This window comes from Lithobates pipiens, unplaced genomic scaffold, assembly GCF_037356315.1.
Source record: "Lithobates pipiens isolate NorthernLeopardFrog02 unplaced genomic scaffold, aLitPip1_a1.2 Scaffold_16, whole genome shotgun sequence".
In the NCBI taxonomy this organism is placed as follows: Eukaryota; Metazoa; Chordata; class Amphibia; order Anura; family Ranidae; genus Lithobates; species Lithobates pipiens.
Window position 1 is genome coordinate 119,509,060 of NW_027507748.1, and position 12,279 is coordinate 119,521,338.

Consider the following 12,279-nt stretch of genomic DNA (forward strand, 5'->3'; position numbering starts at 1 on the left):
TTTTGAAAGACCGTAGTGCAAATACAGTGTGACATAAAATTGCAAAAAACGTTTTATTCTATAGGGCAGTGATGGCGAACCTTGGGCCCCCCCCCAGATGTGTTGGAACTACATTTCCCATGATGCTCGTGCACTCTGCAGTGTACTTGAGCATCATGGGAAATGTAGTTCCAAAACATCTGGAGTGCCAAGGTTCACCATCACTGCTATAGGGTCTCTGCTAAAAAAAAATAAAGTAAAGTTCAAAAAATCTGTCCCATTTGTTTCCCTAGTGGTGAGTCTGAAGCATACCGATAGTCGCTAGGCCATTTGCCAGACCAAGCTTCCACACTTCCAGATATGTCAGAATTTTCTGCCCATCATTATTATGGGTTGTCTTAATGGCCAACAGGAATGTTCAGGAGGTAGGAAAAGGGCAGGCTTTGGCACTACAAGCACGGGTTTTGGTGTCACACATTATACCTGCTGCAACTTTTCATTTTGGAGATAAAGATGGGAATTTGTCAAAATCGGAGCTGACCGAACTGGAGTAGACAACCAATTGACTTCCACCTTCAGCTTGCTTGAAAATCATAGAAGCTGACTGACTATTCCCCTGCCCCCACCTTCTTTTTTTTTTTGCAAAGCTTAAAGCATGTGTGCTCAACCTGTGGCCCTCCAGCTGTTGCGGTACTAAAAAGTCCCATGAGGCATTGCAAGGCTGAGAGTTGCAAGCATGACTCCCAAAGGCAGAGGCATGATGAGACTTGTAGTTTTGTGACGGGTGGAGGGCCACAAGTTGAGCACCCATGGGTTAAAGTAATACTAAAGACTTGTTTTTAAATTAAAAAAACAAAAACAAACCTGTTGTACTTGCCTGCTCCATGCAATGGCTTTACACAGTGTAGCCCCAATCATCTCTTTTTTTATTATTTTTTGAGTCCCCTGCTGGCGGTCCTGGCTCCTCCTCCATGCTGATTGCTGCCAATAGCAAGCCCCTTGCTATGGGGACATTTGAGCAGGCTCGTTCCCATGCTCCATCGACATTGTCTATTCACACACAGTGTGACGCGGCCCCTACCCATACTCTTTCCTCACTGGCTGTGATTGACAACAGGACACTCCTGATTGGCTGAGACACAGCAGCGGTTCCATTGGCTCCCGTGGCTGTCAGTTGAAGTCGGCTCATCAGAGGAGAGAGGGGGCTAGGTTGGGGGTCCGTGTCTGAATGGACACACGGAGCTGTGACTTGGCTACAGTGCCCCCATAGGAAGTTGCTGACTGGGGGCACTTGACAGGAGAGAGGGGCCAGGAGAGCTGAAGAGGGAACCGAGAGGAGGATTTAGGCTGCTTTGTGCAAAACCAGCTGCATGGAGCATATCAGTAAAACATGTTTGTAAAGGCAGGGGTTTGTTTAAAAAAATAAATAAAAAAAAATCTTTAATTCCCCCAAACTCCCTGCTTGACCACTTTACGACCAGCGCTCAACGATGTACGTCCCTTTTTTTGAAGAGGCATATCTCGGTAACGGCAGCAGCTGCTGCCACAACCGAGGTATCCATCTCTTCAAGCGTCGGTCGTGTTTACCATAATGGTGGTCTCTGCGGCAGATTCGCTGCAAGATCACAGTTATCTGTGGCGGGAGAGGTACCACCCTGTCTCCCACGTCCTCCGCCGCTTGCTGCAGCCGTTGTTAGCGGCGGAGGCTATCGGGTCCGGTCTCCTGCTTGGTATGGATACGAGTGAGGGCAAGATGGGCCCCCACCTGTCTCCATAGCAGGGCGGAAGTGATCAATTCCGTCCATACCTCCTTAAAGGTACATTTTGCATTTAAGTCAAAATATGAGATCTGAGGACTTTTTGATCCCCAGAACTCATATTGTCATGCTTTTTTCTATTACAAGGGATGTTTACATTCCTTGTAATAGGAATAAAAGTGACCTAATTTTATTTTATTAACCGTGTAAATATAAAATCAAGTAAAAAAAAAAAAAAATTTTTTTTTTTAAAGCCCCGTCCCGACCGAGCTCGCATGCAGAAACAAATGCATACGTGAGTAGCGCTCGCATATGAAAACGGTGGACAAAACCACACATGTGAGTTATCTCCATGATCGGTAGAGCGAGAGCAATAATTCTACCCCTAGACCACCTCCTGTAATGCAAAAAATGCAACCTGTAGAATGTTTTTAAATGTCACCTATGGAGATTTTTAAGGGTAAAAGTTTTTTTTGTCGCCATTCCACGAGCGAGCGCAATTTTGAAGCATGACATGTTGGGTATCAATTTACTCGGTGTAACATTATCTTTCACAATATAAAAAAAAAATGGGCTTATTTTACTGTTGTGATTTTTTATTTTTTTATTCAAAAAAGTGAAATTTTTCCCCAAAAAAGTGCGCCTGTAAGACCGGTGCGCAAATACGGTGTGAACAAAAGTATTGCAATGACCGCCATTTTAATTTCTAGGATGTTAGAAAAAAAATGTTTGGGGGTTCTAAGTAATTTTCTAGCAAAAAAAAAAACTGTTTTAAACCTGTAAACACCAAAATCTCAAAACGAGGCTGGTCTTTAAGTGGTTAACAAAAAACCTTCAAGGAACAACTTTTTCGGTTTTGGATGGGCAGCAGTTTGTTGAAGCATCTACTCTGTCTGCCCACATTTGTGTTTCCAGTAGTGAGATTCCCCTTCAGTAGTCTGTGTCTTCAACCTTTTCTGCAATGCCATATTGAAGTTGTTTGTTTTCTACCATATGGAGGCCTCTAGGATAAAACTGAGAATTGTGATATTTTAACATTCCAGTCCTCAAAAGGTATATGAGGCCAATATGTGATTCAGTAGCGACCAAAATCTAAAACATGCTTTGAGTGGCGCTGACCTTATTGGTTGCAGGTCAAAGTAGTCATTTAATTTTTATTCAAAGCAGAACTTCAGGCGAACTGCTAAATACAGTTGTAGTGTGTGTGTGTGTGTGTGTGTGTGTGTGTGTGTGTGTGTGTGTGTGTGTGTGTGTGTGTGTGTGTGTGTGTGTGTGTGTGCACAGTTTAACATGCATTGCAAATTTTAAACCGTGTTCAGTCTAGCCAGTGCAGAAGTCTCTCCTGCATCTACAGCAGGTCACAGATTCTCTTCCACCCTGCTGATTTGCACAGAAAACAATCGGCGCAACAAACTCCTCCTGCTCTCTCATCAGCAGAAATGCATGCAGCAAAGCTGAAATGGCTCAAAGCGTTGGCCTTTTCTCTAGTGTTTAATGCTTTTAAAGCTTAAAGGAGACATTCAATTTTGGGAACATGTTCAACGTTCCACCCGTTTTTAGAGTGGAACATGTAACCTGTTCCTGATGCTGCAGCCACTGCGTGATTTCGCTGGCTGAGTGAAAAAAAAAAAATGATTTCCCCCATCAATAGAGGCGTCCCCGTCCCCCCCACCCCGCGACATTGTATTGTGACAGCAGGGACTCTCCACTGTCAGAATACACTGATCAGAGAATGCATCCACTGTTTGTTAACATTTTTTATAGGGTGGCTGTTCAACTGAAATCCATCCATCAACAGACTTCTGCCAAACAGGGAGGGCCAGGTACTGATCAAAATTTGACCAGTCCCTGCTGACCTGACCGCATTTCAATCCATCTATACCCATCTGAAGTGTGTTGAACCTAGTGTGGCATTTGAAAAGGTTGACAATCGCCACTCTGATGCGTTAGCATTTATACAGGGGTATAAAAATAAGAGCAAGGTATCCCACATTCCTATGACTTGTGAAAGATGTAACATTTCCCTGAGTTATCAAGGGACATTTTCACAAAGACAATTAGTTTGTTCACCTTTTGTTCTTCTGGCCTTGCCGTTTTTTGTTTTCATGATGAATACGACCACACGTTCATGCTAAGGATGAGCAGTCATTTAGATGACATGACCAGGTAGTGTTTTTTATTACTGCTTGCTGCATATTGGTCTCGCTGAGGTTGACCCATTTTGCCATGTACAGCCTAAATAGGTAATCCTGCAGAACTCATTATTTTTAATTATAGCATTAGAACAAATTTAAATTGAGAAACTAGTGTAAAAGCAGTAGGACAATATGTCCCTAAAGTAACATGCAATTCTGTCCAACATGTTTATTATAAATATTTGAAACTGGTGGGAGATTTTGAAAGAAGGCACTTCAAAGTGCTTGCATACCTCTTTATGTAGGTGCTGGATCGCCCCAAAGCCCTGAGAAACGAATGTCTATTATGTGCCGTCAAGAGGGATGCAAGAGCTGCCGTTTGCTGGTGTCCTTCTGAACCTGCTTTGTTTGATTCAGTTCAGCAACTCGGGCAACATTCAAACCAAAGCACCAGAATTATTGCCACGGATCTAGCATTCTCAGTAGGAGAGATTGGCAATTGCAGCCTACGATATTCTCTTGTGACATTAAACTCTGGTGTAAAAAGTATGACTTCCTAGTTTAAAAATGACCTTCTGTTGCTCTCAACTAGAGGTCAACCGATATATATCGGCCGATTTTGCAGTTTTTTAATTAATCGGCATCGGCTGATTGTGCTGATAAAAAGGCTGATTATGACTACAGCGCAACTTGCAAATTACTTCTGTAATAGAAGTCAATGCAAGTTGCCTGAGTCTTCATAGAAGCGACAGTTTAACCATTTAAAGACTAAATCTTTTCTGACACTTGTTGCTTACAAGTAAAAATCCTGTATTTTCTGCTAGAAAAACACTTAGAACCCCCAAAAATGATATATTTTTTTTTTAGCGGTGACCCTAGGGAATAAAATAGCGGTTGTTGCAATATTTTATGTCACACGGCATTTGCGCAGGAGTCTTTCAAATGCAATTTTTTTGGAAAACACTAATTAAAAAAAAAAAAAAACGAAAACAGTAAAGTTAGCCTATTTTTTTTTCGTCCAAAAGTTTTGATTACCTGTTTTTTGTGTATTTAATATACAGTTTTTTGTTAATCTAAATTATACATACAAGTGAACTGATTGGAGGTTTGTTTTGTTTAATAAATGTTTAAATGTAAGAAATTTTCTATATTGCTTATTACTTAAGGCTGCCTTTACACTAGTTTTAGCAGCGCTTTACCATCATTTTAGCGGCACTATTCGGCTTCTAGCAGGGAGCTTTTAACCCAGCTAGCGGCCGAGGAAGAGGTTAAATGTGCCCGTGAAGCAGCGCTGCCAAATCGCATTGCATGCGCTTCGGCAGTGGTGCCCATTCATTTCAATGGGCAGGAGTGGTGGAGGAGCGGTATACACCACTCCAACTGTGCTGCTTGCAGGACTTTTTTTTGTTTTTTTTTTTAACATCCTGCCAGCTCATCGCCTCCAGTGTGAAAGCACTCTGTCTTTTACACAGACTGCAGGGGAGCCATTTTGCAGGCACAGGTGCTATTTTTAGCCCAAAAGCGCCTGAAAAATACCCTAGTGGAAAAGGTGTCTGTTAGATTTTATGAGATGAAGGGGGTGGGGGGGGAGGAAAAATAAATTAAATATCGGCCTAACATATCAGGGCAAAAAAAATCGCCTTTTTATATCGACCGCCACGATTTCTAAATATTGGCATCGGCCAGAGAAAAACCCATATCGGTCGATCTCTACTCTCAACCTCCTCCAAATCTCCATTTGTTTTTATTTTTTTCCATTTATATTTTTCTACTGTAATCTGACTTCCTGTTTTGAGGATGGCTGTGGTCGATCTCCTCCATGGTCCCACTGCATGGTGGGAGAGGTTCAGGAGCTCACGAAGGACATGGAGGCAGATAAAACAAGAAATAATTACACAATTTATATATAGTACGAGCAAGCCGATTAAACTGACACAGATCTGCAAGAAACCTGCATGGCACCAGTGATCTGCTTTTATTTTTTAAAAGTGAACTTTGAGTTGTGCATACATATGGATTTTTTTTTTTCAAAGAATAGGGATATAGTTTTGTGTCACGTTAACCACTTCATATCCCGCGTATGTTAAATTTTTTGATTTTGGGATATGGTACAAACCAGGCAGCAACAGTTTGGAAACTCTCTACATTCTAAATCCAATGGAGTTTGAATAAGTGAAAGGAAACAAATCCGAAATATAAACTCTCTGGTTTAAAAATTTTGGAAAGTAGATATTCCTTGAAGTGTAAATGTTTGTGTATCACTAGTGTATGTGTCCTTTTTTTTTTTTTTTTTTTTTTTTTTTTTGTGAACCTTTTATTTGAAATGTAAAAGAGTGCTGAGCCCTTGTACACACGGTCGGATATTCAGACGGAAAATGTCCGATCCGACTGTGTTGTCGGATAATCCGACCGTGTATGGGCTCCATTGGACTGTTTTTGTCGGAATATCCAACCGACAAAGTTTTTTAGAGCTGGGCTATAAATTTTTCCGACAACATGATCCGATTGGACTTTGTCCGATCGTTTGTAGAGACTTCCGATCGGACAAAGTGCCACGCATGCTCAGATCAAATTATGAGACCAAAGCTATTGGCTACTAGCCGCAACGTAGTCCCGTCGCAAGGCACAAACATCATCACGTTCCGAACGATCGGATTTTCCGACAACTTTGTCCGACTGTGTGTATGCAACACCACTTTCGGACAAAATCCGTTGGAAAAAATGAGACGGATTTTGTTGTCGGAATGTCTGACCGTGTGTACAAGGGCTTAGAGGAATGCAGGCAAAATAAGGTGATTTCGTTTTTTTTCAGTAATGATCAGTCCCTTCAGAGACGCTCTATAGGAGAGCATCGATACTCCTAATGTGGTAGTACTTGGATGTGTTGATTGGCTGCTCAGACACTGAGCTCTATATTGTAGGATGTGGGTGTTGTACCTATACTCCCACAGCAAAGTTTATGGCACTTTGATGACTAACTCCAGGGAAAAAATTTCACTATGTAAAAATGTCTTGTATTCTTTTCACACAATCCAGGATCTTCTGCAAATGGATTACAGGAGATCCTGTTTATCAGTCCCTTATTTCCCCTTGTCCATTCACAGAATGTTGTGTATCTTGTGAAACTAATACAAGATGTTTTGTAAATGGGGGAGGTGAAAAGCAAGCAGCCCACTATGGTCACTGAATTAGAGCTGGAACTATGGGGTTGATTTACTAAAACTGTAGAGTGCAAAATCTGGTGCAGTTCTGCATAGAAACCAATCGGCTTCAAACTTCAGCTTTTATGTACATTTATTATTTTTTGTTTCTGGAGCCTCTGAAGTATTTCACCAGCGATCTGATCTCAGAGCTGTCAGTGTATCTCTGTGCCTGTACATCGTATGGCCAAGCAGGTACAATGTGACAGGATGACTAATTGAACTATCACAGCGCCATTAAGCTACAAGCGGTCTGTTTGTAACATGTTGCACCCTAAATATGAGTGTAACAAGTTACGAAAAGTGAACGTATTCTTTAAACTTTGGCACTGGCAGTTCGGTACTTACTATAGTGCATCATAGATTTTTACTTCACACAACAGCATCCACACATGGGACACCCATCATTTAAAGGCAAATTATTTCTGGATGGCAAATGTCCAAAAATTTTTTTGGTGTTGAGCTTTAGCCTGGGTTCACACTATTGCGAACAGAGACATTGCATGTGATTCATATTGCTGTGCAGATCACATGCAATATCTGTGCAATGCAAATTCAGCCATACAGTTTGTATGGCTGAACTTGCACTGCATTCGCATGAAAATGCTGCATGGATTTTTTTTATTTTTATTTTTTGTCCCCCGCACATCCATGCGATCCGATTCCTGTCCGAATTCAGTTTGCACTGCAATCTGTGAATCGATCTGGGGGTGTCTTTAAATTTGTACTGACACCTGCAGCGGTTAGCAGAGGGCAATGTGAACTGCCTGCGAGGGAGATGCAATGTGGGAACCCGCTCTGGTCTCCGCATTGCAATAGTGTGAACTGGGGGCTTAAGTGAGGCGTTTGGGGCACCTAAAGGGTAGTACCCCTTTTTTTTTTTTTTTTTTATTTATTTATTTATTTTTTTCTTATACAGTTTGCTTTTTTTATTTATTAATGGTGAAATACTCCAGTGGCATGGAGCTTTTACCTGCCGTACAGGTTTTAATTTATACCACATAACTTTTTTTGTTTTTGTCTTTTGTAGGACATGGAGAGATAAATGGTACTACAGGAGACCGACACAACCCTACAAGGATCCTGGGTTCTGAGAAATCTGCAAACCAGACTGCCTCTAGGGTTACGAACGGCAGCCAGCAGACCACTGCTGACCTTAACACCAATTCTAGGCACTTAGCCAAGACTATTAATTTTGGCAAAACGAGTAACAAGACTAAAACCTTGCTCCAAAAAAACAGTATGGACAAAAAAAATGACAAGACCTATGAAAGCAAACCTAAAGATATCAAATGCACAGAGAAAGTGGAGGCTGGGCTTATTCAAAATGGTTTGATTTCAAATAACTCTGGTTTTATAACTAATGGCTATGTGAGCAAAGGTGCAGAGAATGATGGCAGTGGGTCTGAGAGCGGATATGCCACACCCAAGAAAAGGAAAGCTAAGTGTACCAATGCCAAGCCTGCTGAGAACTCCAACCTTCTGACTGGCAAAATGTCAGACCCTGAAATTAAGCTGGATTCTGACAATTTAAAATCTGAAGGTTTTGCAGAGCAGAAGGGAGGGGCTAGACTGGACAATGGTAAAGCCTCTTGGAAATGTGAGTCTGGCTCTACAGGCACTGGTCGGGGAAAACCAAACTCTGGTGATCTACAGAGGAAAAACTCAGATGCCAAACCTATTGCCGGGAAAAAGTTTGATGACCGGCCCAAAGGGAAGGCTTCCCCAGTCACTTCCTCTAAAGAGGACTCCTGGACACTGTTTAAACCACCTCCTGTTTTTCCAGTTGACAATAGTAGTGCTAAAATAGTTCCCAAAATAAGTTATGCAAGCAAAGTTAAAGAAAACCTCAACAAAGCAGCCCAGAACAACTCTGTGTCACCCTCTTCCCTTACTTTCCCTTCTCAAGCTGGGGAAACTCCACCTTCGAACTGCGTGTCCCAGGTTCCCATGTCTGCCATGAAGTCTGTATCTACAGTTAACTTTGCCAATGGACCCCTTTTAGTAGGAGCTGATGGGAGTTTTATGGCTGCTGCTGCTAGTACTGTATCACACACACTGCCTGGGGGAGCAGAGCCTTCATCTACTGAATCCTCTCCTGCCTCTTCAAATCCCCCTGAACAAAAGAAATCTGGCCTTTTTACTTTTTCTTCAAATATGCAACATGCCCTGCCTGAGGTGGTGCAGGGAGAGTCTTCTGGACCGTCAAATCAACACAGCTTGGGAGAAATTTTCCAGAATCAGTGGGGCTTGTCTTTTATAAATGAACCTAGTGCTGGCCCTGAGGCTGGAACAGACAAAACAGAGGTTGGGCCTATGGTCTGGGAGAACTCTACCCCACAGGTTTCACAGGGGGCGGAAATTGTTTCCTCAGGAAATGAGCGCCCAGTTTTCCCCAAGGCCTATGAGCTGGAGAAACGGACTAGCCCTCAAGTTCCTGATGGTGCCATGCTGAAAGCAGCTCATGGGTCAGGGGGAGATGGGACTGTGTTATCTTTAGAACCACACCATTTAGGAGAGCTGCAAAAGCCTGAAGCTGCTAGCCAGGGTTCATTAGTGTTTCAGTCCAAGGTCTTGGAAATAGAAGTAACTCTTCAGACCTCCCTGAAAAACACTTTACAGACCTCCGCCAAAGATAAGAGGTACCACGGAGATCTTGATTGCAAAGATAGCTGGGGTTCTTTTGACCTGAGGGCTGCTATTATCTATCACACTAAAGGTAAAGATTGTGTAAGATGTTTGGTTCTGTGTTATCAATGAAAATGTTAAATCTATTTGTGTGTATTTGATTTGTGTAGGATTGTTATGTGAAAATGCACTGCTTAGCACTTCCATATACAGAAAAGGAATTTTTGGCCCCCTTTTTTTTTTTTTTTTTTTTTTATGGCTTCTGAAAGTTAAACTTAAATTCGTCTGTAGTCATTGAAGTAGACACAGTGTGAGGAAGGTACAGGGAACTTGGTAAATCCAATTAGGCATGAGAAGATCTCAGCTTTAACGCCTTCATGACACAAATACAACTTTAAAGCAGAGCTCAACTCTCTCAATCAACAATAAAAAAAAAAATTAATCCTTTTGCTGCTAGCATTTGTGTATAGATAGGAAGGTATATTTTGTTGTGGGTCACTTTTTGTATATAATGTTTTTTTAACGTATTCAGTTGCTTCCTGTTTTCTGGCCTAGGTCATAAATCCCAGGAGCCTTCATGGGCATTATTTTCCCTCATCTGGAGGAGGGATTTTCTCGGCTAAGCACACCCTACTGCCCGAGTTTCTTGAGAATGTGTAACGGAAGTGACGCTTCAATGCTGCCAACTTGCTACACCCCACACCTATCCACAGTAAGGATACAGTGAGAAGGGGGCAAGAGGACATATTGTTACACCCACCGGAGTTTTGCATTTTACACTTTATAACAGTAAACTGAGGTTTTATAGTGAAATACAGTACTTGGAACTAACTGTTTAGATGTCAAATTTTAAAAGCAGCCAACATCTGTCAGATTAGCAGGCTTGCCGCTGCTTTTAAAATTCAACATCTTAACAGTCAGACAGTTTTAAGTACTGTATTTCATTATATAACCTCAGTTTACTGTTATAAATAAGTGTAAAGTGCAAAACTCTGGGCGTAACAATGTGTCCGCATGCCCCCTTCTCACTGTATCCTTACTGTGGACGGGTGCGGGGTGAAGCAAGATGGCAGCGACGAAATGTCACTTCCGTTGCACATTCTGACAGGTCACCTAATCTGACGGAATGCCTGCATGCTTGAAATAAGTACAAATGTATTCCTGTAAGCAAATGCTACATTGATGATCTGCCCTTACTCAAGATGGCCATGACTAGAAGTGCTGGGGGTGGGTTGTTTTTCATCACAAAATTAAGCATGGGGACATGGATGGGTGGGTTTGCTTTGAATATTAAAAATGAATTAACCACTTCTGCTCTAGGGCATGATTTAATTTTTTTTGCACACGTAAGAATCTGCATTTTTGGTCATAAAATGACCTAAAGCAATATTAAACCTAACGTTCTTTTTCTTTTTTGTTCATTGATGGGCACAGCATCTCATCTTCACCTTAGGGTTATATCACCCCTTTTAGGAGAGGACTAGACAGAAAGTGTTTAAACGGCAACACTTGCACAGTACCACCCAGGGGGCAGTCTTACAGGTTAAAATCCCTCACACTGCACCCAGCAGCTCAGTTTTTTTCTGCCTAGTGTAGAAGGTCCTGGCTCCCAGTGGGACCATTGATCCTGAGAATTTTGTCCTTTTTTTATTTTTTTTATGCATTTTTGATTTCTGTGATCTACAATCAACAGCAGCCAGGCTGAGTGACAAACTGGATAATATAGATCCTTGGAGTCTCCTCAGCCTGGACATCGAGTAGTTCGGCAGCATCTCTGAGGCAGACGGTCCGTGTTCGTCCGATCCCCCTTAGAGGAGAATGGAGTGTGCAGGGACCGCTCCTGTTATCCGCCGGCTCAGCGGGGACAACGGAGCGATCCCCGCTGAGCAAGCGGATCATCACGGGGCGAATCATTACTGATCTGTCCCGTGTGAAAGGGGCCTAAAATGCTGGTCCTTGCAACTCTTTACATTGCACAGTACAGGGCTGGACAAATTTGCTTGGAATCTAGGCGACGGCTTCTTTTTTTTGTTTTTTTCAAATGTAAAAATTAACCAATCTTAAATTTACACAGACTAGAACGAATGTGACTGCTTTTATTTCCTGCCTTGCAGGGACACAAGACCAATCGGGTCCGCCTGAAAAACTGACCGGCGAACCTGCTCAGACAGCCCGTGTGAAAGGGGCCAAGCAGGGAGATGACAAATAATTTCATTTTAACTAACTGCTTCCTTCCCGCAGGACAACTCTATATGTATGACCTGTCTTTGCAGAGAAACACTGTTATGGTGGCAGGTAGCTACCATCACCCCAGTATCCTCTTCAAGAGCCTGCGGTTCTCTTTCAGATAAAAGTGGTCTCTAAGGCGGATTCCCTGCAAGATCACTTTTATCACCGGCGGGAGAGGGGCCTCCCTCCCACCACCCTCCGGTTCCCTTCACTGCTTACCGTGGCCATCGGTAATGGCAGAGGCGATCTGGACCTGTCCCTGGCCTGACATGGAGGTGAGTGATGGGAAGATGGGGGCCCCCCGCCCATCTCCAAGTCATTGCAGGGTGGGAGCAACGTCAAATTGTCACT

At 42.6% G+C, this 12,279-nt stretch overlaps 1 protein-coding gene across 1 annotated transcript in view; it reads left to right on the forward strand.

The window, feature by feature from the left end:
* The window catches only part of NUFIP2 (nuclear FMR1 interacting protein 2), an 84,278-nt gene that overhangs the window by 39,061 nt on the left and 32,938 nt on the right, over nt 1–12,279 (forward strand). The window contains exon 2 of the mRNA XM_077480364.1: nt 8,102–9,790. Coding sequence (XP_077336490.1) covers nt 8,102–9,790 — 1,689 coding nt within the window. The remainder of the gene's footprint in view (nt 1–8,101; nt 9,791–12,279) is intronic.